This window comes from Stigmatopora argus, chromosome 23, assembly GCF_051989625.1.
Source record: "Stigmatopora argus isolate UIUO_Sarg chromosome 23, RoL_Sarg_1.0, whole genome shotgun sequence".
In the NCBI taxonomy this organism is placed as follows: Eukaryota; Metazoa; Chordata; class Actinopteri; order Syngnathiformes; family Syngnathidae; genus Stigmatopora; species Stigmatopora argus.
This window is the reverse complement of record NC_135409.1, coordinates 7,830,180-7,850,663: the sequence shown is the minus strand read 5'-3', so window position 1 is coordinate 7,850,663 and position 20,484 is coordinate 7,830,180. Positions and strand designations below refer to the sequence as shown.

Sequence of the window (20,484 nt, the reverse complement as noted above, 5' to 3'; positions counted from 1 at the left end):
GTGAAATGAAGGCAAGTCACAACTGGAGATTTTTCCACTGACCACACGAGGGCAGTGTCTGCAGCCCAGTGCAAGCTTAAAGTCGAATAATATGCTGTATACTACATGCTATTGATGAGGTTGTATCAAATGTACATTCGATTTTTCTATTGGTTTGATATCACCTTTGACTTTGGTTTGCAGCCGTAATTTAATGGCCATCCTGGTCCTGACGACTTTTGAAAGATATATGAAGGCACAGATCGGTGGCAAAGACGGACGATGGCGTGGCTACAAATGGATAGAAATTTATTTCCTCAACAAAATAACAGCAAACAAAAACATTTGCATAGATAAAACCCTTCAACGGCAGCACCTCGGTCGGAGGTGGCGGCTTTTTGTGCGCCAATAAATTAAATGAGCTTCTGGGGGGGGGGAAAAAGGGAAATCCGGCTGGTGACGTGAGCAGCAATAAATAGTCCAAATCAATTCATGATGGTTGGGCTTTGATTCATTTTCATGGCATCAATTGCATACCCGTCAACCTCTGCCGATAACTGCCCTTATAAATGATTATGATTCCCCTTACAAACCCCCCAAAAACCTTACAAACACCGTACGGTACCGTACCATTTATAAGGGCAGTTATCGGCAGAGGTTGACGGGTATGCAATTGACCATAGTTTGGGGCCTCTTGTTGGTTTTGTGCTTTTGTTTTCCTTGCAGAGTGGGCGGGGCTCAGTTGGCGTACTGTCTGTAGAAGGCCACCTTGACGCGTTCGATGTGGTGGCACAGCTTGATGGCCGGCCCCAGCTTCAGGTCCATGCATTCCTGCACGGTGGGCAGGGTCAGCAGCAGCATGGCCTGACCGTCGATGACCTGCCGCCAAGAGACCAGACCAGACCGGACCGATTGGCGGGTGGAGGGCGGGACCAAACGCCGAGGCGAGTCGGGCTCACCTGCTCTTGGAAGATGTTGGCCAGCGAGGCGCAGTCGGTAGAGTTGATGAACTCCACCACCTCCTGCACGCTCCACTCCAGGGGGTTTCGGTCCAGAACCAGGGGCTTCTCCTCCTATGTTTTGTCATGACATTCATGATAGGAGCCATTTTCAAGCAAAAGAAGAAGAGGAGGAGGAGGAGGAGGAAGAAGCACCTGCAGAGCATCTTCTTTGCCCGTCAGATACTTGGGGGGCAGCTGGCGCGCAGACCTCCGTCGAGCCTCGGGCGCCTCTTGAACGCGACGCGGTGGGCCGCCGCCGCCGCCGCCGTCGGTCGGGTCGCGACGGGACTCCGGTCCGGTTCCTTCGCTTCCCGACCGCGACGTGCCATCCGCTTCGTCTTCCTCGCTTTCCTGACGTGGGACGGACGGGAAACGGCGTGAAGGACTGAGGCTGACTATTGTCCTCCTCGCACGGACTGGGATGCATTTCGGGCGAGAAAGCCGTCCGCTCCATTTCAAACCTGAGCCGAGCCGGCGACGGGGTCGTCGTTGGCGGACGGCTCGGTCGGCGACGAGCGCCGCTTCTTCTGCACAAAGATGCTCTTTCTCTTCTTGCGCCTGGCCTTGAGCGCGTCTCCCGCCGCCGCCGCGTCCTCGCCTCCCTGCGGCTTGGACAGCTTCCTCTTCTTGCCGTAGTAATAGGCTGCCGACGGCAAGGCGGCGTGCGTTTTGACTCGGGGCCCGAAACGCGGCTCCGGTGGAGACTCACTGTATTTGGTTTTGGTCTGGACGAAGCAGCTCTCGGGGCACTTTTCGGGGACCAGCGCGGGTCCCACCAGGTTGGGGCAGCACTGCAGCTTGAGGCAAACTTTACGGCAAAAGTCCGGGATGAGCTCGGCCAGCCGGACGATTCGGATGCTGGAGCGGTAGCTTTTCCCTTTATATCTGGGCCCAAAGCAGACGGAACGGAAGCGCTCGAGAGGGGGAAATCGGAAGCGGCGGTGCCGGTGGCGGCGTCGTCCTCACTTGGCCTTCAATGTCTCCTCCTGACAGTCCCACGCGGGATCCTCCAGTTCCTGCAGCTCCTTGAGCACGCGTCCGGGCTTGTAGGCCGAGTTGATGAGCATGGACAGGAGCTGCGGGCCACACGAGCAAACCTTGGCGACGACGCCGGGGAAAAGGACAACGACGGCGGCCCTCTCTAACCGTGTGCGGTTGATTGGTCGCCGGTCTTTTGGTCGCCGGTCTTTTGGTCGCCCGTTGTTGCGGTCCGGGCGACCAAAAGACCGGCGAGCAAAACAAGGTAAAACAACACGTTCTACGCATCAATAAAACCAACAATGGCCATGAGCAGTTTCACTGAGCCGACGTGTGAGTGTAGAAGAGTTTGGATGTACATGCGTTGTCCCTTTAAGAAGCAACGTCCGTCAGGGTCTTAGCAAGTTCTCCAACAAAAAACAATAAAAGTCCGGGAAATTTGGAGCTTTTCTTTAGCCTAATAATTACTAGGGCATTAAGTATGACTAAATAGTCATTCGCACTTTGTATTTAGGGAATTTGAGCAACCATTTAAATGGTAATTATCAATAACCTTCCGGGCGACCAAAAGACCGGCGACCAATCGACCGTGTACCCTCTCTAACGCCCACCTCTTTGAGGACCAGCGTGCATTTTCCAGGTCCCACGGCCTGAGGGAGCTCGGCGATGCGGCCCTTGTTGAGGTACGGCCCCGAGAAGCATCGGTGATTGACAAACACCTTGGAGCAGCAGTATCGGCCGTTGGCTGCCACAAAAAAAGGCCATGGAAAAGACATGTATTTTGCTTTGTGGGCAAAGGAAGAGCTCCTCTCCGTGCTCAATTGTCGTCAAGTCTTTACCTGGGTCGTTGGGGGCGGGCTGACAGTGATTCGCGGGAGGCGGCTCCGTGGCCGGGGGTGGCGCCGACCTGGGACGGCGGACGGGAGAGCGCGGCGGCGGCGGGGTCATTTTCGGCGGAGCCACAAATCCGGGGCAAATCTCACTTACTGTTTCTCCGGCTGGACCACCGCCACTTGGCGCTGCTTGCCGCCTTCCGAAGATGGCGTACGTGTATCAATCAGGTCATTCATTTTCAACACCTTAGCGGGCGGGAAGGATTGGCCAGCGCCGTCCGTCAATGGGTACCTACAGGCGGCTTTGATGGGCGGACTCAGCGGGTAAGCGTTGGCATCGCACCAACCCAGGGGGAAGATGTCCATGGAGGCGGCGTCCACGATGGTCTCGCTGACATTGCTGGCCACGCCTGCGAGCGCCCCACATTACTGAGCACCGAACGTCCGTTCCGTCCCGCGCCTCGCCCTGTTCGCTTTTCCCAACCTTCCAGCCGCAGCCACAGCAGGCGTCCTCGGACGGCGGCGATCCGCGCCACGCACATGCGCTCCGGCCGCTCCGGGTGCGCCGTTTCCAGCCACGTGTCCTCGGCGAAGGCCCGCATCGGCGCCGACGGCTGTCGGAGGAGCTCATTTTAAAAGGGTACGTAAAAGAAGAGTCGCCGGAGGCGGAGCCTTGCCTCGGGGAAGCAGGTGTCGGGCGCGGCTTGGGCGCCGCGCCGCTTGAGGTAGTCGGCCCAGTCGAAATCCCGATCCGGGTACCCGCGCGGCCTCTCCAGGACAGCGCCATTCTTCAGGCACCACTGGACGGGCAGGATGCCGGCCGAGTCGGCGTGGCACAAGGCCGAACGCGGCTCGCCGCCGCCCGTCAGGTCGTCCGCCGTCACCCGGTAGTAGTGCTCGTCGAAGACCTGGACGCCAAAAAGAAAAGGGTCCTTCCTTCCGTGCACCTGGGCGGAGCCGACGGCGCCTGGGCCTACCTTAGTGACCGAAACGGGGCAGATTTGCAGGCGCTCCCACTGAGAAACCATCTCCAGCTTCATGCCCACCTTGAAAGCGTGCGCGGGCAGGTCGGCGCGGTCCTGACGTCATGTCCAAGGGTCAAAGAGTGCGTGCGGTGGGCCACCACCCACCCGCGCGTGGGCCCGGCTTACCTGGAAGGCCTCCGGCGGAACGGCGGAGCTCTCTCCGTCTCGCCGGGCGTCCTCCAAAGCCCGCTGCCAGTCGGCGTCGCTTTTCAGGTTGCGCAATTCTGCAAATGGAAAGAGCGATGAAGCAGACACCCACCCGTGGCGGAACGTCGTTGGCCAAATTACCCGCGGGCGGCTCCGAGGCCATCCGGTTCTCCCCGGCCCAGCCCAAGGGCCGCAGTCTGACGTCCAGGTAGAAAAGCCAGACGTCCCGAGCCCGGTGCTCGTCCGAGAGTCCGGCGAGGCGGAGCCGCAGGCGGCCGCCCACGTTGCGCAGCACGCGCGCCGGCCAGTAAAGGAAGGGCTCGGCGGCGTGGCGGAGTTCCAGGACGGCGCCCGGGACGATCAGGTCCACCGCGTTCTTCCCGCGCAGCGGCTAGAAAAACAGCGGAGGAGAGGCCAAAATTGGGCGCCTTCCTTTTCAGAAGAAAGGTCATTTCTCGGCGTGCTCACCCCTTCCAGCAGGTTGGCGGGCGGCGTCCTGGAGCCGGTCAGTTCGCCCACCAAAAACTCGGTCCAGTCGCCGTGTTTCTCCTCGATGGCTGCAATGGCGCGCGCAACAAAAATCAAAGCACTTCCAAGGGCCGAGAAGTCGCGCCATCCTTTTCTTGAACGCTCGCGTGCACAAATAGATCAACTATTTTTAAACCAGCCGACCCCCCACCCCCCCTTCCCCACGTGAGCCAGCGAGGACGTATTTCTCCACATTGCGCAACGCAGTTCAAATCCGACAAACAAAAACAAATAGCGAGCGCCCTTTGTAGCCGGGTTGCCGGGAACGGACGTCGGACAAAAGCAGACTGCGCCGGTTGCCGCTTGCTAGCTGCTAGCTTTTGAATCAACTGCCATTTTAGCCCCATTTCTCATTTCCTGACAGGATACACGTTGTTGCACATCATCATCGGCGTTGGCAGTTTAGCGGGAGTAGAGGAGGAATGAAAATTCCCTTTGGCGCAAAGACGCCGGCACGCTAGCACGCAGGCTTTTGCCGGTGACCTCGAAGCATCGGCCGCAGCCAAAACACCGAGGGTATGTCGCTATCAACTATTCCCATTTGGTCGTAGGACCGCTACGGAAAATAACGCTCGACGTGACGAGACCCCGGATTCAAAGAGTGTCACGGGCTCCAAAGAGGGTCCAATTGGATTCTTAGTGACCGTTTCAGATATTCAAATGAAGTCGGTCCCCATATTATTTTCGTTTTTGCCGCGTCGCCGCCCAAGCGTTTATCTGCCGCCGGCAGTCGTGGGCTTATCGCCGCCGCGCGCCTTATCACTCACTGGGCGAGAGGGCTACGGCGAGGGCTTACCTTGTCTCAGCTTATCTGAGAGACAAAAAGACAAAAGTGCTGGTGTAAAAAGACGGGGGGGGGGGAGACGGACGGCGGGCCCGGCGGTCGGCGCGCGCCACTCACTCACCTTGCGGCGGCGCCAGCGTCTTGCCGTGGCGGGCGCACCAGCCCACCGGGTGCAGCCGGGCGGCCGTGACGTCGCACCAGAAGTCGGCCCGCCGGTCGTGGCCGTAGCCGCTGAAGCGCAGTAGCAGCAGCTGGCCGCAGGTGGCCACGATGCTGGCCACCCAGTACATGTCGGGGGCGCCCTTGTTGGCCACCTCCAGTTTCATGCCGGGCTGGAAGCTGCTCCGGAGGCTCAGCTCCACCTGCCGCCGTGGACGACAGTTGACGTAAAAAGCCCGCCTTCCGAGTGCCTTTTCTTTTCTTTTTGTTTTTTTTTGTCCACTAACGTGATTGAAGGCGGCGTGCGGGGCGGCGCTGGCCCCCATCTCCTCCAAGTGTTCCTGCCAGTTAAAGTCGGCCCGCTCCCGCTCTTCGCCGTGATCTGGATCCCAATGGACGAGAAAACGTCAGCGGCGAGGAGGCGCCCCGCCCCGTTTGCGGTCGATTGGTCGCCGGTCTTTTGGTCGCGGTCTTTTGGTCGCGGTCTTTTGGTCGCGGTCTTTTGGTCGCCCCGACCGCGACAACGGGCGACCAAAAGACCGGCAACAAAACAAGGTAAAACAACACGATCTACGCATCAATAAAAGCCAAAAATGGCCATGAGCAGTTTCACTGAGCCCACGTGTGAGTGTATAATAAGAGTTTGTATGTACATGCGTTGTCCCTTTAAGAAGCTACAGCTTCAGTCAGGGTCTTCACAAGTTCTCCAACAGAAAACAATCAAAGTCCGGGAAATTTGGAGCTTTTCTTTAGCCTAATAATGACTAGGGCATTAAGTATGACTAAATAGTAATTCGCACTTTGTATTTAGGGAATTTGAGCAACGATTTAAATGGTAATTATCACTTACTTTCCGGGCGACCAAAAGACCGGCGACCAAAAGATCGGCGACCAAAAGATCGGCGACCAAAAGATCGCCAACCAAAAGACCGGCGACCAATCGACCGTGTACCCCCCGCCCCGTGGCTATTCAACACACACTCGTCACCTGAGTCGACTTCCTCCTCGGCGCGCGCTTTGGACGAGTGGTGGAGCGGCGATTGCATCTTGGCCAGACCCGGTCACCTCACCGCATCTCCCGCGTCCTCTCCAACACCTACGGTGGAGAAAAAAAAAGAGAACGATGGCCCGTGATTAAAAGGCCATGGTGCCGAGAACGTCACGGCGGTTTACGCATTCGGCGCCACCACCGACCGTGAGGGACATAAACATTGGCGTTTGGGCGACGGCGCCGACATCAGATAAGCGGCGGCAACAAACAAAAAAGCGGCAGAACTGGAAAGACGCCGAGCGGACGGAAAACTTCCACCAAGTCGTCGGCCGGGTTATTCTTGGTCTTCAGGAAAACATTTGAAAAATAATGAAGGTAATTACCGGGCTGAAAAGAAAGCATGTCGTTGCGCCAGGTAGCAGCTCGGCCCGTCGGAATACGATCCGACTGGACTCGGCCGTATGAAAAAGTCCCCCAAAAAGCGGATAATTTGTCGATTGGTGCGTTTCTCGCCAACGGCTTTCCGTTCCAAAAGCTCCCGGGGAGGATTTAACAGATTACGCGCCTTTTATTGCATTAGTGCCTCTTAAGGAGCTCCTCTTTTAGACACCGCCGTGCCTCCAAATCCTTTCTCTCCGTTTGCCACTCAGCTTTGGGGAAAGTGAAATGGATTGGACTTCAATAGCGCCTCATTTAAGCAAAACAAATCAATAAAGCCTTTAGAAGAGAAGGCTGTGGATTTGTTTCCTTACTTGGAGGCTTTTAAGTAATACTAAGCCAAAGTTGTCTACAAACCTCCCAAAAAAGTGGAATGGTCGCCGCTAAACTAACTGGATTGGACGTCCACATTGTAAATTGTCTTATAATAGGGTTCACATGTGCATGGATAAATTCCCTTAATATGACTAAGTGACAGTTGTAGCCAATGCGTGTGACTGTTCAAAGTCTAACCCAGGGGTAGGGAACCTATGGCTCGTGAGCCACATGTGGCTCTTTTGATGGGTGCATCTGGCTCTTTGCTAACCTGTGAGCTAAAATATGGAAATTGCTGGTGACAGAACTGAGATATTACATCTAGAACTGCTTTAATCTTCATTTTTTTGCAGTAGACTCTTCTGGAATGCATCCTCTCGTTGATTAGCAACAGCATAAGAATCTTTTAAAAAATATTCATATTTTTCCACTTTAAAAGTGGTGAAATTACAAGAAAAAAATTGAAAACGCACTCGTTTACATGCATGTATTTTGACTTTTAAATTTGTAGCATGGCTCACAAGGAATAACATTGGAAAATATGAATTGTTTGTGGCTCTCTTCGTCAAAAAGGTTCCCGACCCCTTGTCTAACCATTCCCACTATATAACATAAAACTCAGGCAATTGTTACTTTTTGAACAGTGAAGTCAATAAGTCAAGAAAACAATTGGGCTCGCTCTTAACATTTACCGTGTGTAGCTGTCAACAGATGGACTTTGATCCCATTTCCACTTTGAAGGCTTTTTACTTCCAAAAAAAAGAAAGCTTTTGACTTGCACAACTCTTGGTCGGGTTTGAACCAATGACCGGAAGTGCTCCTTTGACGAGCGGCGATCAAAGTGCTGACGTCATGAGTGGGCCAAGCCAAGCCGAGACGGGCCGTTCTGGGCTGGGCTGGGCTGGGCTGGGCCACCTCACCGCGACTTTGCAAAGTGCGGCGGAAAAAAATCCGCAGGCGCTCGCCCCGCGAACACTTGCGATTTAATTGACTAAAGGTGGCGCGCGTGCACCGAAAGAGACCCACGGGGAGCGTGGGCGCGTCGCGGTGACCTTTTTTCCTCGCTCAAAAGATCTGCCAAAGTCCGCGCAAAGCAGCGTCAAAAGCAGCTGAAAAGCAGCGCGGCGGCGGCAGGCGGGCGCCATAATGACTGGGCGCTTCTTTCAAAAACGAAAGCCACCTATCTCAAATCGACCAAAGTGACTCATCGGCGCGGGGGCCGTCGAATAAAAAAAAGGGCTGTCGCGACCAAAAAAAGCCCCATTTCCGGGAGGGAAAGAACCCGCGGCGGGCTTCCGTCAAAAAAAGACGAAGCGCGTTGGCCAAGAAGACAAAAAAAGACGCCAAAATGCTTGGCAAAAAAAAGTGTCCCGGTTTTTTGGGGGGGGGCTTGACAAGATAACCAAAAGCTTGAAAGCGGCACCTGCCTTACCTGGCGGCTTCCTTCCGGGACACTTCCGGCTTAGCCCCCCGCAGTGTTCGCTCGGGCTCGAACAGCAGCGCACGTCTCGTCTCGTCTCCTCGCCTCTCCTCTCTTCTCTCTCTCTCGCTTCTGCCGCTGTCCCCGTTCCAATATGGCATCTGTCTTACGCGCATGCGTACCTACCGCGTCGAGCCCACGTCCGGAGCCTTCGGCTGACCTTTAAGTGGAGTCCAAAACACACAAACAAGCGTTTCGCACGGGCGCCGGAGGACCACATTTCACATGGACGTCACTGTATCGCTTCGTCCGGGGGGGAAATTAAAAATACAAGTCGTTCACAAACATGACACCTTATTTCCTATTCTATGCTCGCAAATAGACGGATAAAAAGGAAGCTCTCTCTCTATCTCTCTCCCTCTCGCTCTCTCGCTCTCGTGTGGCTTCCAACGTCAAAACACGAGCCATTTCCCCCGTTTACTCACGTTTCGTGCGCACTTTTGTCCTGCCGACAACAAAAGAAGCTCTCGGATAGTTGTGTAGAAATGAGTGGAGTAGGATGTGCTTTTGCTTTCCTCGTTCCTCCAGTCAACAGTAGCCTCTAGTGGCGGCCGGGAAGCGAGCAAAGCCTTGCAAAGCTTTGCAAAGCTTTATGACGGAGGGCCCCAATCACGCCATTCAAACGGAGCAAAGTCAATTTGGGCGCCTTTCAACGTCTATGGTGCTCTTATGTCACCTGACCGAAAAAAAAACGGGTCAACGGCCATCGCTTCAAAGAATCCTTTGCTTTTTTTATTTCTTTATTTTTGCAGGCCTACCAAACGTTGAGCTTTCAGTTTTTGTTCCAAGGAACTACACCCCCCACCCTCCCCGAGAACGCGTGACTGTCACACCAAACCACATCATCCACGACGAAAGCGTTTGCTATAAATACAAACAGAAATCTATCGCATTTTTTAAAATTGTTACTGTCGCCCTATTCGGTTATTTGATATCCCACTCCTAAACCATTTGAATTCAAAGGGATTGGAGGGTCCAAGAGGGACTGCCAACTCATTTCACTTCACAACAAAACGCTACAAAGGAGCGACGTGGTTGGACGTCCATCATCGGCAATGGTGCTAAAAGAAAGAAATGAGATCGTGCCTTTTCGAGTTTGTTGTTGGTGGTGACGCCCCAAAAAAACAACAAAAAAAACGACCGTCTGCGTGCGAGCGATACTGCAGGTTGAACAGATGGTTGGCGCATGCGTGCTATCACGTTAATCTGCTTTCTTGACCGCGGATTAAAAAAAACACATTTTATACCAGGAAATAAAAAGGCTTTTCGAGTTCTCAATGTCAAATTTGCAAGATACGTTTTCAAAACACAAGCGGGTTTATGTTGAAACATTTATTTTTTGTTTTTTTGGGGGAGTTTAGGTCAAGTGAAAAATTGACATTTAAATTAAAAGTCTAGAAGTAAAAAACAAACAATAAAGTGCATGTCATCACAATGTTCATAATGTGCAATACTGTATTTTAAAGGATTAAAGCCCAACCCAAAAATATTTACAGCTCCCCCCACTAACTAATGCACGTTATGATGAAAACAATGTTTTTTTAAGTATGAATGCCCAATCAACACGTATTTACAGCCCCGCCCCCGCCCACTGACTAATGCATGTTATTATGAAAAGGGAATTTGCGCATGCGCGTTATCCTGGGCTTTCCTGAAATGACGTCAGAGGGTAACCCAGGTTAACGCTGATACCGGCGACCCGGAAGCGGAACTGAGAGCAGAACAGGAAGCGAGAGACGAATTTGTTTGTCGTGCTTTCTTTTGTTTGTAAACAGTTTTTCGACGCTTTATCGCATGATCTAAATGGGGGAATTTATAGTAAATACAACCGAGTCACGTTTGATGAATTACACGAACAGAAGTCTGGAAAAAACGAGTTTTTGGGAGGTTTTTGGCTGATTTTTTTGCACTCGATGCAGGCGGCACAACGAAAGTCACGAATAAGGTAAGAAATGCTACAATTTTCTACTACAAGCGTCTCTTGGTGTATATTTCTATTAGTAAAACGTGCGCTTCTTTTCTGTTCAGCTTGATCCTCATCCCAGATCAGATCAAAACATTTTGCCAACCTCCACAATTTATTTGTCAGATATTTTGCTACAAAGGGGAAAATAACTATTGTATAAATGATACTCATGCAATCTTCAAATGCAGACTCGTTTGCTTTTTAAAATGTTTTAAAATAAATCACAATGACAGATTGGCTCAAATATTGATTTTTCTTTTTGAAGAAATTATTTGTAATTGTTCATGCTTTTAAAAATTCTAGCGTGTTGACATTTGATGAAATTGGCAGATTTTTTTTTTAACAATAATTGTTTTGTGGGTGGGATGTTTGCTAATTGTATGGGCATGCGCAGTGCAACCAAGGGCGCGTCTTGGCATTTGGAGGGGAGTGTTTGTTTGAAAAAAAATGCATTCGGGGTGGACCGGTGGGCGTGTCTGGCGCAAACTCCGCCCACTGACTCCAGCGCAGAAGCTGCAAGGCTTGGAAGGCTTGGAAGGCAAGGGGATTGCCAGGGTTTGAGTCGACGTTTTGCCTCATTTCATGCCGAAGGGGCGTGGCCAACTTAAAAGTGCATGAAATGAAGCCAAACTGCTCGGATAAGAATTCAAATGTCTTCCCAACACTCTTGGTAGTCACTTGCCATGCATTTCAAGCCTGAAAATTGGACAATTTTATCTGACAATATGCCAATGAGCTTCCTTAGCTCCGCCCACTGGGTAATATTCTCCTCTTTTCTTGCCCTTTGAAGCTTAAATAAGTGATTGGGATGTGAAATGATGTGCCATGTTGATCGATTTGTGTCCATATTGCCCATATTGACCTCCTTGTATACTTTTTCCAATTGTTGTTAATATTTGGTGAAATTCTAGTGTTGTGTTCATAGTCAGTTGGCTTGAGTAGACACATTTCATAGGCGCTCCATTGATTGTGACTAAGTGGAGTGGTTACCTCCTTCGACCCTTGGCCCCCAACACCCCAATAGTACACCTGATGTGTCCAACATTTTAGATGCATCATACCAATTGTGTATTATGCTCTATTTTGCTCTGTAGATGATTTTCATGAGTGGGTAGCAGAGCCCCCAAGTTACCTGAAGGTGACCCCCACCCCAAGCAGGGTGCCTAATGATATGTCCTAGCTGGTCAAAATATTAGGTACACCCTCAACCCAGTTTATGTGGTCATATTGTATCATAGCAGACCATGTAGTGTATACATGTGTGTATCATAGCAAACATCATGTGACGCTGAAGTCCCCCCCCCACCACCACCCCTGACTGTACCTAATGAAGTGTTATAACTGGTCAAAATATTAGGTACACCCTCAAGCTATAGTTTCTTTGGTCACAGTCTCTCATAGTAGCTAGACAAATGTCATTGTGTTTCAGAACCCCCCCATTGACCCCCAAATGTTCCTAATAAAATGGCCGCAATGGCCAGAATATTAGCTGCACCGGCAAGCCTGTATGTTTTGACTAGGACTTTGTAGAAATTGTCAAATTTAGTACCCCCCCCCCAGAATTTTTTAAAACTTTTTTTCCCTCCCGAGGGTCTAAATCAGGGGTCTCAAACTTGCGGCCCGCGGGCCAACTGCGGCCCGCGGGACGATAATTTGCGGCCCCCGTCTTAATATGAAAGATCGATTTTTTTTTTTTTTTAAATATTTTTTTTTTTTTATTTTTTTATTTTTTTAAATATATATATATATTTTTTTACCCCTTTCCCCATGATGGCGCCGTTTAAGTGGCAGCCAGTGGCAGTAGCTCTGTCCACTCATGTTTTACATGAAAAATTAGAGGGAACATTGACATGCACCTGCTTGTGGCAGGTGTGATACTGGTGTGCCGATAGCGAGCAATGATGATGTCGTGACCGGATGATTCGCCTAAAGATGTTTCGCCGACGGACGTTTGACAGACAGACAGGTCGTACTAGTATTTGTTAGTTTAATGATTAAATACAAATACTAGTATTTGTATTTAATCATTAAACGCTGTTTTCAGCTGGATTTGACCGAATTTGAGAGCATTTTGAGCCGTTTGGCGAATGGACGTCTATAGACGTTTTTTTGCCTCCATCGCGATATCATCCAGTATTTGTATTTAATCATTAAATGCTGTTTTAGCATGGATTTGACCCGATTGCTGTCATTTTACGGCTCGGTTCTGCTACATCTGCCTGCCCAAGAGTGCTTATTCCCGGACTGCCATTGATGGTAGACGAACATTGATTTTTACTATAATTTGGACAACACCGGCGGCGGGCCGGATTAAAAATCCTAACGGGCCGTATATGGCCCGCGGGCCGAGGTTGAAAAACTTGTACACACACGATCCGGCGGGGCGAGCGTTCGAATCCCGTTTCGGCGAAACCTCCGTTCGGCCGAATGAACGTTCGGTGGAACGTCCATTCGGCGACCTGCCCGTCTGTCAAACGTCCGTCGGCGAAACGTCTTTAGGCAAATCATCCGAGTACCGATGATGTCGCTCACACTGGTACTCAGTGCGCTCAGGGAGGTTGTCTTTCTGCTCAGACCAACAAAAAATTAGAGGGAACTTTGGTTCGGAGCTGAATGAACCAATCACGGTGAGGTATACGGCTCTGGAAGGCGGGACATCGGCCGGGCTGTCCAGTGCCTCGCTCACTCACTCATTCATTCCTCCAATCAGCTGGGCGGAGGAGAAGCCGTGAGGCCGATCACTCCGCTCGGCGCGCACACTCCTCCGCTGCTCTCAGCATAGAACTGAATGAGGCGCTATGATCCGTGATCCAGCCTGTGTCAGTGTCTGTAGCCATCTCCGCGATTGAAACGGAGAGCGAAAGTGCACATGCGCCACAAACCCGCGCGACTGAATGTGAAAGATCAACCCGAGACTCATTCCAAGTGGAAAAACATATTACAGAGCCCCAGAGATGTCTCTTTCAAAGCCTGCCGTGAAGAGAAAGGTCGGTGATGAGCACAGACAGTTTCAAGAAAAGTGGGGAGTGCAATATTTCTTTGTTGAACACAGGGGCACCCCAACGTGTCTCATTTACACTGAAAAAGTTGCGGTGCACAAGGAATACAATTTGAAACGTAATTGTACTATGAGACATGCTGAGGAGTACGAAAAATACCAGGGAGATGAGAGAGCCAACCAGGTTGCCAGTCTTAAAACACGTCTTCTGAGGCAACAGGATCTCTTCAAGAAGGCTACCAAAGACAGTAATGCAGCAGTCAAAGCTAGCTACGCCGTTTGTGAGTTGATTGATCCTGTGCTAAGTGATCCCAAATGGCTCATGGACTTGGCTTTTCTTGTTGATATCACACATGAGCTTAATGTACTGAACAAGAAGCTACAAGGCCAGGGGCAACTTGTCAGTGCTGCCTATGACAACGTGTGAGCATTCTGCACTAAACTTGTGTTATGGAAAGCCCAGCTCTCTCAGACAAACCTTTGCCATTTCCCAGCATGCAAGGCTCTCGTGGATGCAGGCACACCATTCAGTGGTGAGAAGTATGTTGAGGCCATTTCGAAGCTACAGGAGGAATTTGATCACAGATTTGCAGACTTCAAGACACACAAAGCCACATTTCAAATTTTTGCGGACCCCTTCTCCTTTGATGTGCAAGATGCCCATCCTGAGCTTCAAATGGAGCTCATTGACCTGCAGTGCAACTCTGCACTCAAAGCCAAGTTCAGGGAGGTGAGTGGAGAAGCAGACAAGCTTGGGCAATTTTTGAGAGAGTTGACCCCCAGCTTCCCTGAACTTTCCCGAAGGTTCAAGCGGACCATGTGCCTTTTTGGGAGCACATACTTGTGTGAGAAGCTCTTCTCCACCTTGAACTTCAATAAGTCCAAGTACAGGTCCAGACTTACTGATGAGCATCTTCAAGCTCTACTGAGGGTCTCCACTGCTTCCTCCCTCAAGCCAAATGTGACTATGTGAGAAGAAGCGCTGCCAGGTCTCTAGCAGCAAGGAGTAGGCAAAAGAAGCCGTGTTCAGAATATTTCATGTTCAATGTTCCATTCAAGTTCAGAAAGTTAAAGGTTAAAGAGCTGTTAATACAGACATTTGAAACGGAATAAAAATAATTCATTTTCTCTACTTAGCCAGCCAGTGTATATCTACTGTATGCTCATTAGTATTATTTGGTTTTATATTACTGATTGATTTATTTTTTATTCATCTTTAAGTTAATTTATTTAATTCATTATTTTTTGTTAAAAAATAAAGATATTTGATAACGTTGGAAAGTTTTATCAGTGCTTTTCTTGTGGAAATCCTGATGCGGCCCAGTCTCACCCAGACTCGGCCTCTAGCGGCCCCCAGGTAAATTGAGTTCGAGACCCCTGGTCTAAATAAATGTCAAAGTTGCTCAAAATATTATGTACATCTCGGGACATCTTTTGACAATGTGCACATCATCTATTTCTAGTCAGTAGACTCCCATTCCAGGCAAAGTGTGCAAACGGCCGAATTTATAGGGACCTCAAAGGTGTCTCATCGGCATAAAATGGCTTTTTTCTAAATGTTTTGTGTTTAAAACATGCGATCTCAGTCAAATTGCATTAGTGCTAACAAAAAAATGTCTTTTTGTTTACATGAGCGGAGGTCCGGAAGATGGAGTTGCTTCCACGTCCATCAACCTGCGCGACGCAAGTGCTAACAAAGGTAGGAAATGCTCCATTAAATGTATATTTGTATTGAAAAAAAGGTTTTAAAGATTTATTTAGCATGCTAGTAATTTAATAGCTTGATTTATTTGACCACCTGTGAAAAACAAGAACTTCTTTTGTAGAGCTAAAAATAATAATCCATGTTGTATCATATACATGTAATTTTAGGTCTTAAAGTTCAAGATGCTAATGCTATTTTCGCGCATCATCGTATGTAAGGTTACATATAAATATTGGTAGGCTAATTATGTGACTGTAATGTCATAAAAATGCTAGAATTGTCACTAACTGCTCTCCTTAAATGTAATTGTAGGTCTTACAGTTCAAGATGCTAATGCTATTTTCGCGCTCGCATCAGCTTATGTAAAGTTACATGTAAATATTGGTAGGCTAATTATGTGTTCAAGATGAAAATGCTATATTCGCGCCTTCATCATCTTATGAAGGTTACTTATCATTATTAGTAGACTAATTAGGTATCTGTAATGTCGTATAAATGCTATCATCACTGACTGCTCTCGTTAAATGTAATGGTAGGTCTTACAGTTCAAGATGCTAATGCTATTTTCGCGCCTTCTTCATCTTATGAAGGTTACTTATCATTATTAGTAGACTAATTAGGTATCTGTAAAGTCGTATAAATGCTATCATCACTGACTGCTCTCGTTAAATGTAATGGTAGGTCTTACAGTTCAAGATGCTAATGCTATTTTCGCGCTCGCATCATCTTATGTAAGGTTACTTATCATTATCAGTAGGCTAATTATGCATCTGTAATGTCGTATAAATGTAATTCTAGGTCTTACAGTTCAAGATGCTAATGCTATTTTTGCGCTCGCATCATCTTATGTAAGGTTACATATAAATATCGGTAGGCTGGTGATGTGACTGTAATGTCGTATGAATGCTAGAATCGTCACTGACTGCTCTCGTTGTCGTCTTCTTGACAGGATCGGGGACGTTTTGGACGTGCACGGCGCCGCCGGACGGGCCCGCGCTGCAGCCGATCGCTTTGGGACACTCGCGTGTCCTCACTGGGTATGTGACGTCTCACACTTGAGCTTCTGCATTGACCGACAGTGGCATCTGATGCTGTCAGAATGTTAAAAAAGCCATTTTTTGCTAACAATATATTGTTGAAATTTCATCAGTCTTTGTCTTTTTTTGCTCCTTACTAAGTTTAAAATAGTTTTTTCCTTCGAAATGTGTCTTTTTGGGGCATAAAACGGCCACCAAAAAGAGCTCTCAGAACGGTCAAGAAAAGTGGCCGCAGAAAAGCAGAAAATCTGCCTGGCAACGAGACGTGTCACGGCTCTGCCATCCAATCGGAGGCCTTAGAAATTGTACTTAGCCACCTCCCCTCCATGCAAATTTGGACTTAGCCCCGCCCTGGCCCCGCCCACATGCGACAGCCAATCACAACACGATATTTGGTCGACCACGCCCCTTTTGGCCTTAAAAACGGCATTTTTGGGACTTAAACCCCGCCCCCATCTCCAAAGCCAGCCCCTTTAACTATAGCCCCACCCAGCAACGATGTGACCCACCCATTCCCAGAGAACCAATCAGGTGACAGCATTCACCTTCCACTTCCTTATTCTACACCAATCAGCGAATTTACACCCATTCCCAGAGAACCAATCAGGTTGCAGCATGCACCTTCCACTTCCTTATTCTACACCAATCAGCGAATTGACACCCGTTTCTTCTCCAATCAAATTGCTCTTGGCTAGTCATTTGCATAGCCACACCCTTTCTTAAAATGGTTTATTAAAATAAAAAAATATAAATAAAAAAATATATAAAATGTAAAATAATAGAATAAAGATATTGATTTGTGTTCAACTTTATTTTTATTTGTTTCAGAGCAAACATTTAGATGTAAAGTCAAAAGTAAGCAGGCTTGAAGTTGTTCTTCCAACCAGTAGGAGTGGCACCGGAATAGTGTGGAGACCTAAAGACAAAAAAAGGTAAGTTAAAAGTGCATTCAATTAAGTGTGCAAACGGCGATAAGACTCACCTTAGCATGATGCGATGTGTCACTTGTTCTTGAATTGAGCAGGAGGGCACCATTTGGACTGCAACTGTGAAAGAATAACATTGCATTTAAGACAATTGTCACGAGTATAAGTTCACAAGGAGTCAAAACTAATTGTCATTTGTATTTTATTGGCATAATTCAACAATGAAGATAATCAACTCATTGTCTCACAGGTGCAGCAGGTGTGGCCAGGTCAAAGTGAGCTTCCATGATGGTGTTTTCACTGGAATGAGTCTGCACACAAGAAAAAAAGTGGGTGAGTATATCATTCAGTTTTGTTTACCGTCATAAATGGTGCACATACACTCACCTTTGCAGTACAATGAAGCCCGAAGAATTCTGCTTCCGTCACCTTGAGCAGCAGCGCCCTCCTGTGGACACGAGGAAACTAGTCAGCAAAAGAAAGTGGAAGGTAAATCATAGTTCAGAAGCGTGGCGTAAAAAGACGTCAAAGTTGGACAATGTTTACATCCGCCATTTTGTGTTGCAGTGTGCACCAACCTAGTGGACGTCGTCGTGGATGAAATCCAACTGCAAGAACCAAAGACAGAAGTCAAAATCGGACATGGCAAGTCATCTCAGGCGTCCTTACCTTAAACTTTGTTACTCTACGTTCGCCTTCTGGAATAGATTAATAGACAGTTAGATTTGCACGGATAAATTGTTTGCTCGTTTCACCTGTACTCACCTGCAGGGTCGGACATCTTGGAAGAGGCCTGCAAAAGAAAAGGAGAAAGAGTCAAAAAGTATGGTTAACAGCCATTTTTGGTGCCAAGTGGATCATCTGGCAGAATACTTACCGATTGCAGCCTGTGGGAAGAAAGTAGACCATTAAGTATTTTCGAGGTTGATTTGGAATAGACAAAGTACTTACTTGCTTCTTTTTGCACATGTGAGCTGTTAAAACAACGGAAATGTAAATTAGTCTCAAATACATACAAAGTGAACAGACTTGGGAATACTTACTTTGGCTTTCCAGCGTGGAGCGACGCAAAGCTTCCAATAAATGAAAGCGGACGCCTGCGCAATTGCTTCCGCTTTAAATAGTTTTTCGGAAGTGACGTAATTGCGCGCAAAAAAAGTTTAAAAAATAATTTAGACGCGTCCTTCTAACAGAAAAGTGACCGGCCTGGACTCGTACCCGGGTCGCTCACGCCGTAGGTACGCACTCTAGTCATGTGACTAATGAGATATTGCTTCAGGTCGATCTCAGAATATATATATCCTATATTTAATAACTCAAACACTGAAGACCGTCAAAAAAAGGATAAATATGACTTCCAATTTTTCACCAGCAAAGGCTTGGTGGTCGAATGGTTAAAGACACTAATTGCGGTTGTAATAGACCCGGGTTCGATTCTCACTCTTGCCAGTTCTTTACCACTCTGGCATTTATGTTCGTAAATGCAGCTGCGAGTGAGAATCGAACCCGGGTCGCCTGCATCGGAGGCAATGTCTTATGCCATTTGCCACCTTAGCTGGATTTCCGCCGAAATTTCATACATAGAAAAGTAATAAATAATAGCGGCCTAGAACATTGTAGGAAGCAACGCCCAACATTGCAGCAAGAGGGCAGCAAACACGTCTGATCTGATCAGGCATACTTAGCACAATAGGATGTGAGCGAAGTATATGAATACTACAATGATGCACTGGAAACTAGGAGTTGGTTCGAAAAGCAATTGCAGTGTAATGCTTAAAACCGCCACAAGAAGACAGCAAGTTACCATATGTCTATTCACTCTTAGGACAATATGTGAGAGGAGGTATATTGTACTAGAAAACAGTATTCGTAGTTGGTTGGAAAAGCCATTGCAAAGTGCAATGCCTTAAAACCGCCACAAGAGGGCATCAAGTTTAACATGTCTTGTCGAGAATAAAATAGCATGTCTTCATATTCGCCAACAGTCACAACACAAAAACAAGAAACTAAGAAAGACGGAGTGTGGTTTGTTACTTTATTGGAGAAGGCTCAAGATCCATATTGCACATAATTTATATGAGGAAGATGAGGCTGACACTGTGGAACACATTGAAAATAAAGTTCGACCAAATACACAAGTGTCTTGTCTGCTTTTGTCATGAAATAAACACAAAATAAAGTTGGTTGTCATAGGATGGCAAGTGGAATTCAGCCGTCTGCCTGCAGGACCAAGTCCAGTATGCACCAAGAGAGGAACAAGCATGAACGCTGCACCTGGCTGCGAATAAATGGATAAAAAACAATGAAATGAGAACGTGTTCGATAGACCGCACAGTTGATGCATTAACAATGACGATAATATGAGTCAGATGAGTCCACTCACCTCACCTGGCCAAGATTTTGACACGCTTAACAGTTGCACCTTAGTCTCCTTTTTCTATTGAACGACTGGTACGCTTAAAACAGACTAAATGTACCTCAAACTAGGCAAAATAGACGAATTGTTTTGCTCGGCTTCTGTTTACCACGACTTCCGCATTCGAGACATCTTCTTTCAATAAAAAGCGCTTGGCAAACAACCGTTGGGATCACGGCGCCCTCGTGTGGACTGGATGTGTAATGGCGGCCATGTTTCACATAAACGAAATGAGAACGTGTTCGATAGACCGCACAGTTGATGCATTAACAATGACGATAATATGAGTCAGATGAGTCCACTCACCTCACCTGGCCAAGATTTTGACACGCTTAACAGTTGCACCTTCGTCTCCTTTTTCTATTGAACGACTGGTACGCTTAAAACAGACTAAATGTACTTAAAACTAGGCAAAATAGACGAATTGTTTTGCTCGGCTTCTGTTTACCACGACTTCCGCATTCGAGACATCTTCTTCTTTCAATAAAAAGCACTTGGCAAACAACCGTTGGGATCACGGCGCCCTCGTGTGGACTGGATGTGTAATGGCGGCTATGTTTCACATAAACGACCATGTATGTATTTCGCAAGGTGTTTTCCTCCAATATAAAACCTTGTATATAAGAAAGGCAATTTTCGTCCATTTATGGCAGTATATTATATTGAAGGAACAATTACCTGGCCGCCCATGACTTCTTTTGGCCACCGGAGGGCAGTGCTGGACACACTTTATGACTAAAGGGTGTGTATTTTTATGTTTATGTTTTCTCACTAAAGA

General features: G+C 48.2%; 1 protein-coding gene and 3 long non-coding RNA genes across 8 annotated transcripts; 1 reads left to right on the top strand and 3 right to left on the bottom strand.

The window, feature by feature from the left end:
• Window positions 1-271: 271 nt before the first annotated feature.
• Window positions 272-9,246, bottom strand: sfmbt2 (Scm like with four mbt domains 2). Of its 3 annotated transcripts, XM_077594553.1 has the most exons (22): window positions 9,084-9,246; window positions 8,611-8,818; window positions 6,423-6,530; window positions 5,722-5,816; window positions 5,397-5,637; window positions 5,288-5,302; window positions 4,432-4,520; window positions 4,105-4,354; window positions 3,943-4,040; window positions 3,769-3,870; window positions 3,469-3,699; window positions 3,276-3,405; window positions 3,088-3,201; window positions 2,946-2,988; window positions 2,798-2,865; window positions 2,570-2,703; window positions 1,947-2,056; window positions 1,690-1,865; window positions 1,442-1,623; window positions 1,134-1,331; window positions 939-1,052; window positions 272-858 (listed from the first exon to the last, which is right to left on the bottom strand). In XM_077594553.1, exons 3-22 carry the CDS (start codon window positions 6,478-6,480, stop codon window positions 718-720), a joined length of 2,589 nt encoding a protein of 862 aa, XP_077450679.1. In that variant the 5' UTR covers window positions 6,481-6,530; window positions 8,611-8,818; window positions 9,084-9,246; the 3' UTR covers window positions 272-717. The 3 variants fall into 3 exon arrangements, with proteins under 3 accessions (XP_077450679.1, XP_077450678.1, XP_077450680.1); XM_077594552.1 differs by having other exon boundaries at window positions 2,946-3,201; XM_077594554.1 differs by lacking the exon at window positions 5,288-5,302.
• A 1,363-nt stretch (window positions 9,247-10,609) lies between these two features.
• Window positions 10,610-18,395, top strand: LOC144068972 (uncharacterized). Of its 2 annotated transcripts, none has more exons than XR_013298343.1 (7): window positions 10,610-15,321; window positions 16,277-16,364; window positions 17,193-17,296; window positions 17,541-17,619; window positions 17,686-17,779; window positions 17,858-17,935; window positions 18,062-18,395. It is a non-coding gene; the product is annotated as an uncharacterized LOC144068972 (long non-coding RNA). The 2 variants fall into 2 exon arrangements; XR_013298344.1 differs by having other exon boundaries at window positions 17,541-17,623.
• LOC144068973 (uncharacterized) lies at window positions 17,161-18,439 on the bottom strand. 2 transcript variants are annotated; one of them, XR_013298346.1, is made up of 8 exons: window positions 18,334-18,439; window positions 18,056-18,264; window positions 17,960-17,988; window positions 17,869-17,898; window positions 17,672-17,738; window positions 17,539-17,601; window positions 17,347-17,410; window positions 17,161-17,280 (listed from the first exon to the last, which is right to left on the bottom strand). It is a non-coding gene; the product is annotated as an uncharacterized LOC144068973 (long non-coding RNA). The 2 variants fall into 2 exon arrangements; XR_013298345.1 differs by having other exon boundaries at window positions 17,678-17,738; window positions 18,334-18,437.
• Window positions 18,440-19,311: 872 nt separating this feature from the next.
• LOC144068974 (uncharacterized) lies at window positions 19,312-20,177 on the bottom strand. The gene is made up of 2 exons (XR_013298347.1): window positions 19,674-20,177; window positions 19,312-19,568 (listed from the first exon to the last, which is right to left on the bottom strand). It is a non-coding gene; the product is annotated as an uncharacterized LOC144068974 (long non-coding RNA).
• Window positions 20,178-20,484: the final 307 nt, after the last annotated feature.

Excerpts from the sequence above, each read along its gene's own strand:
- sfmbt2 (XM_077594552.1), bottom strand. The coding sequence starts at position 6,480 with ATGCAATCGCCGCTCCACCACTCGTCCAAAGCGCGCGCCGAGGAGGAA. Across the intron at positions 3,202-3,275 it reads GCTGTGGCTGCGGCTGGAAG|GCGTGGCCAGCAATGTCAGC; the intron begins GTTGGGAAAAGC and ends GGGCGCTCGCAG. Across the intron at positions 1,332-1,441 it reads CCGTCGCCGGCTCGGCTCAG|GAAAGCGAGGAAGACGAAGC; the intron begins GTTTGAAATGGA and ends GTCCCACGTCAG.